General features: G+C 30.8%; 1 protein-coding gene and 1 long non-coding RNA gene across 5 annotated transcripts in view; one reads left to right on the forward strand and one right to left on the reverse strand.

The window, feature by feature from the left end:
• The window catches only part of LOC111085602, an 18,444-nt gene that overhangs the window by 15,327 nt on the left and 585 nt on the right, over nt 1–2,532 (forward strand). The gene's annotated exons all lie outside the window — the stretch shown is intronic.
• LOC106458673 (activated RNA polymerase II transcriptional coactivator p15-like) overlaps nt 1–2,532 on the reverse strand; it is a 15,731-nt gene that overhangs the window by 9,284 nt on the left and 3,915 nt on the right. For all 4 annotated transcript variants that reach the window (XM_013918206.2, XM_022384932.1, XM_013918203.2 and 1 more), the window contains exon 2: nt 722–824. In XM_013918206.2, the coding sequence (XP_013773660.1) occupies nt 722–793 (72 nt within the window). In that variant the 5' untranslated portion in view covers nt 794–824. The remainder of the gene's footprint in view (nt 1–721; nt 825–2,532) is intronic.

The following is a 2,532-nucleotide window of genomic DNA, read 5'->3' on the forward strand; positions in this document are numbered from 1 at the left end:
AATTGAGGTGAAAACTCTCCACCTCATGCACAAAAATTTTTTTTACCTTATGAAATAAACACCACAAAGTCATATAACGACCTCTGTGTAGACCTGGTGGTGTGTCAAGTGAGGAGAGAGCGGAAGGTCAGTTGGGTTTGGGGCGACCCTCACTGACCGTGAGATAAGATGGGTAGGTGAATAGGACTTTTTTCCAGATGTGGTATGACACTCCTCTCTTAACTCACACACTGACACAGCATTGGTTGTAAATAACATTACTATACTGTACAAATATTACACTTAACACAATAATATAAATCATTTAAACTATTGTATAAATTTCTGATATTTACACTATATACATCCCCTCCCCTTGCATACGAGCATCAGGAATGAAATCTATGTAAAACAACACTGTGTAAAATAATTCAGCTGTTTTTTAAAGCTATATCACCAACAGATGAACATTTTCATTTTTGCTAATATGCTGTAACAAAATCATTCGTGAAAATTTTACAGGCATACACATTCCTATAGTTTTTTACTCATCTTGTAACCATCAAATATATTTCTGTCCACTAACTTTGATTAGAGTAATATTCATAATTTTATGATGCACTTTTATCAAAAATATCTACTCCTTTAAAAAAAAAAAGATTATTAAACACTGGTCCGTAACAAGTAAATCTAACTTTTAAAAATTGCTACTAGTATAAAAATAACCTTCTTCAATACGTACATCAACAGGCTCTGAATCAGACTCACTGCTACTAGAAGCTGCAGCTCTAGCTCGACTTTTCTTACTTGACATGATCTTTGTTCAATCAGAAAAAACTAATCACCTGCATATGAAGGACAAATGTAGGACTATATTTAAAACACAAAATAAATTGTTATATATTACGTACAAACAAATTTCATTTAGGCTGCTGAATTTACACACACAAAAAATATATATGTAGGTAATAATGAATAATAAAAATGATGCCTGTAATAATGCCAATTAAAAAAAATATTTGCTTCAAAAACTATAAACATTTTTTGCACATTCTTCCTTTTGAAAGCAAACAGTGCCATTTTTAGTGTTCACTATTTTTTAACAAACACTTTCCATTATCACTAATGTCATTACTGTCAGATCACTTATTACTGTTGTTGTTTTTCTCTGCAATCATTAAAACTATCCTAGTAAGTGGACTTCTCATTGTTTACATAGCTTAACATTGAATATAAAAGCACTGTCCATGGGTGTTAGTGAGTGAAGACAAGGGAAAGCTAAGCGAGTTCTTAGAAGTTTGCTATTCTATTACAATTAATTTCAAGTTATATACAATACATAACTTGGGGCAAATTTTATTAAACAACTATTAATACTTAAGACTTATGTTTGTTTGCCCTATTGGTATATGTACTAGCCCTTATATTAGACAGTTAATGAACAGGCTTATTTGTTAACTGTAAAGACATTAATGTATGAATAGAAAGTTGAAAAATGGAACAACACTAACTATTACTAAATTTTCACAGCAGTATTAGGCCCAATACCATTTTCAACATCCCAAAACACAACTTATTGAAGAAACATGTTCTATTATTTTGCAAGTTTTTTTTTGGATTATTTAGTAAAAATATTTCCAAGTCCAGTCCATGTAACAATAATGAACTTATTTCACCAACAAATGTTTGTTAAAACCACATTGCATATTTCAACATAAATTCTGAAATTAAAGTAGGCCTGACTTCAAATACAATATTTCAACAAAAATTCACAGACTAATGGTACACATACCCAACTTACTTATCTTACATTGATAAACACCCTAACTCACTTAGTAACTAAATAGCAAGAGCTGTGATAAGTCACTCTTCTAGCACTTACTAACTTTTCTGTCACTTACCTGACATTAAGCAACACTGATTACCAAATTCAAATCACACCCTTGTTTCTACATAGTACACAAAGCTTCAGAATTATCAACTTTCAATAACGTTCTAGATCTTTAGGGCATGCACCCTCCAGCAAAAATCTACATTAAAAGATTAAAATTACAGCTTACAGTGATACATATAATTAAATCAGACTGCCCTATGGCTGTAGTTATTTTTGTATTCAAGGTGTTATCCCCTCCAACTTGCATGGTAAAAAAAAAGTGGAGAACATCCCCCTAGTGGCTTTCTCAACTATTTTAAATTCTTTCTTTAAAACCAAGATTTTAAGGAGGTAGGGTGTGTCTTTAGTTTGCTCGAAATTTCATATTTTTTTAGACTAAAATACATAGCAGTTACTAAGATAAATTATAGTTGAATTCTATGGTACTGATGTAGTAATTTATGATTTTTTAGTAATTGAAATGTATATATATAGAACCTAAAAAAATTATTTTGTTTCATATCCTCCACATGCAAAATTTTTTATGGCTTAACAACCTATGTCAAGCAGCAACTGAGTACAAAGGTTGTATCTAGAAGAGACAATTGGTTGGTTTGCTTCTTTATTTACTGTTCTTTGTTTTAAGAAAAATAAGTTGAAGAAATTATTTCAAAATAGCA

This window comes from Limulus polyphemus, unplaced genomic scaffold, assembly GCF_000517525.1.
Source record: "Limulus polyphemus unplaced genomic scaffold, Limulus_polyphemus-2.1.2 Scaffold499, whole genome shotgun sequence".
Lineage (NCBI taxonomy): Eukaryota > Metazoa > Arthropoda > Merostomata > Xiphosura > Limulidae > Limulus > Limulus polyphemus.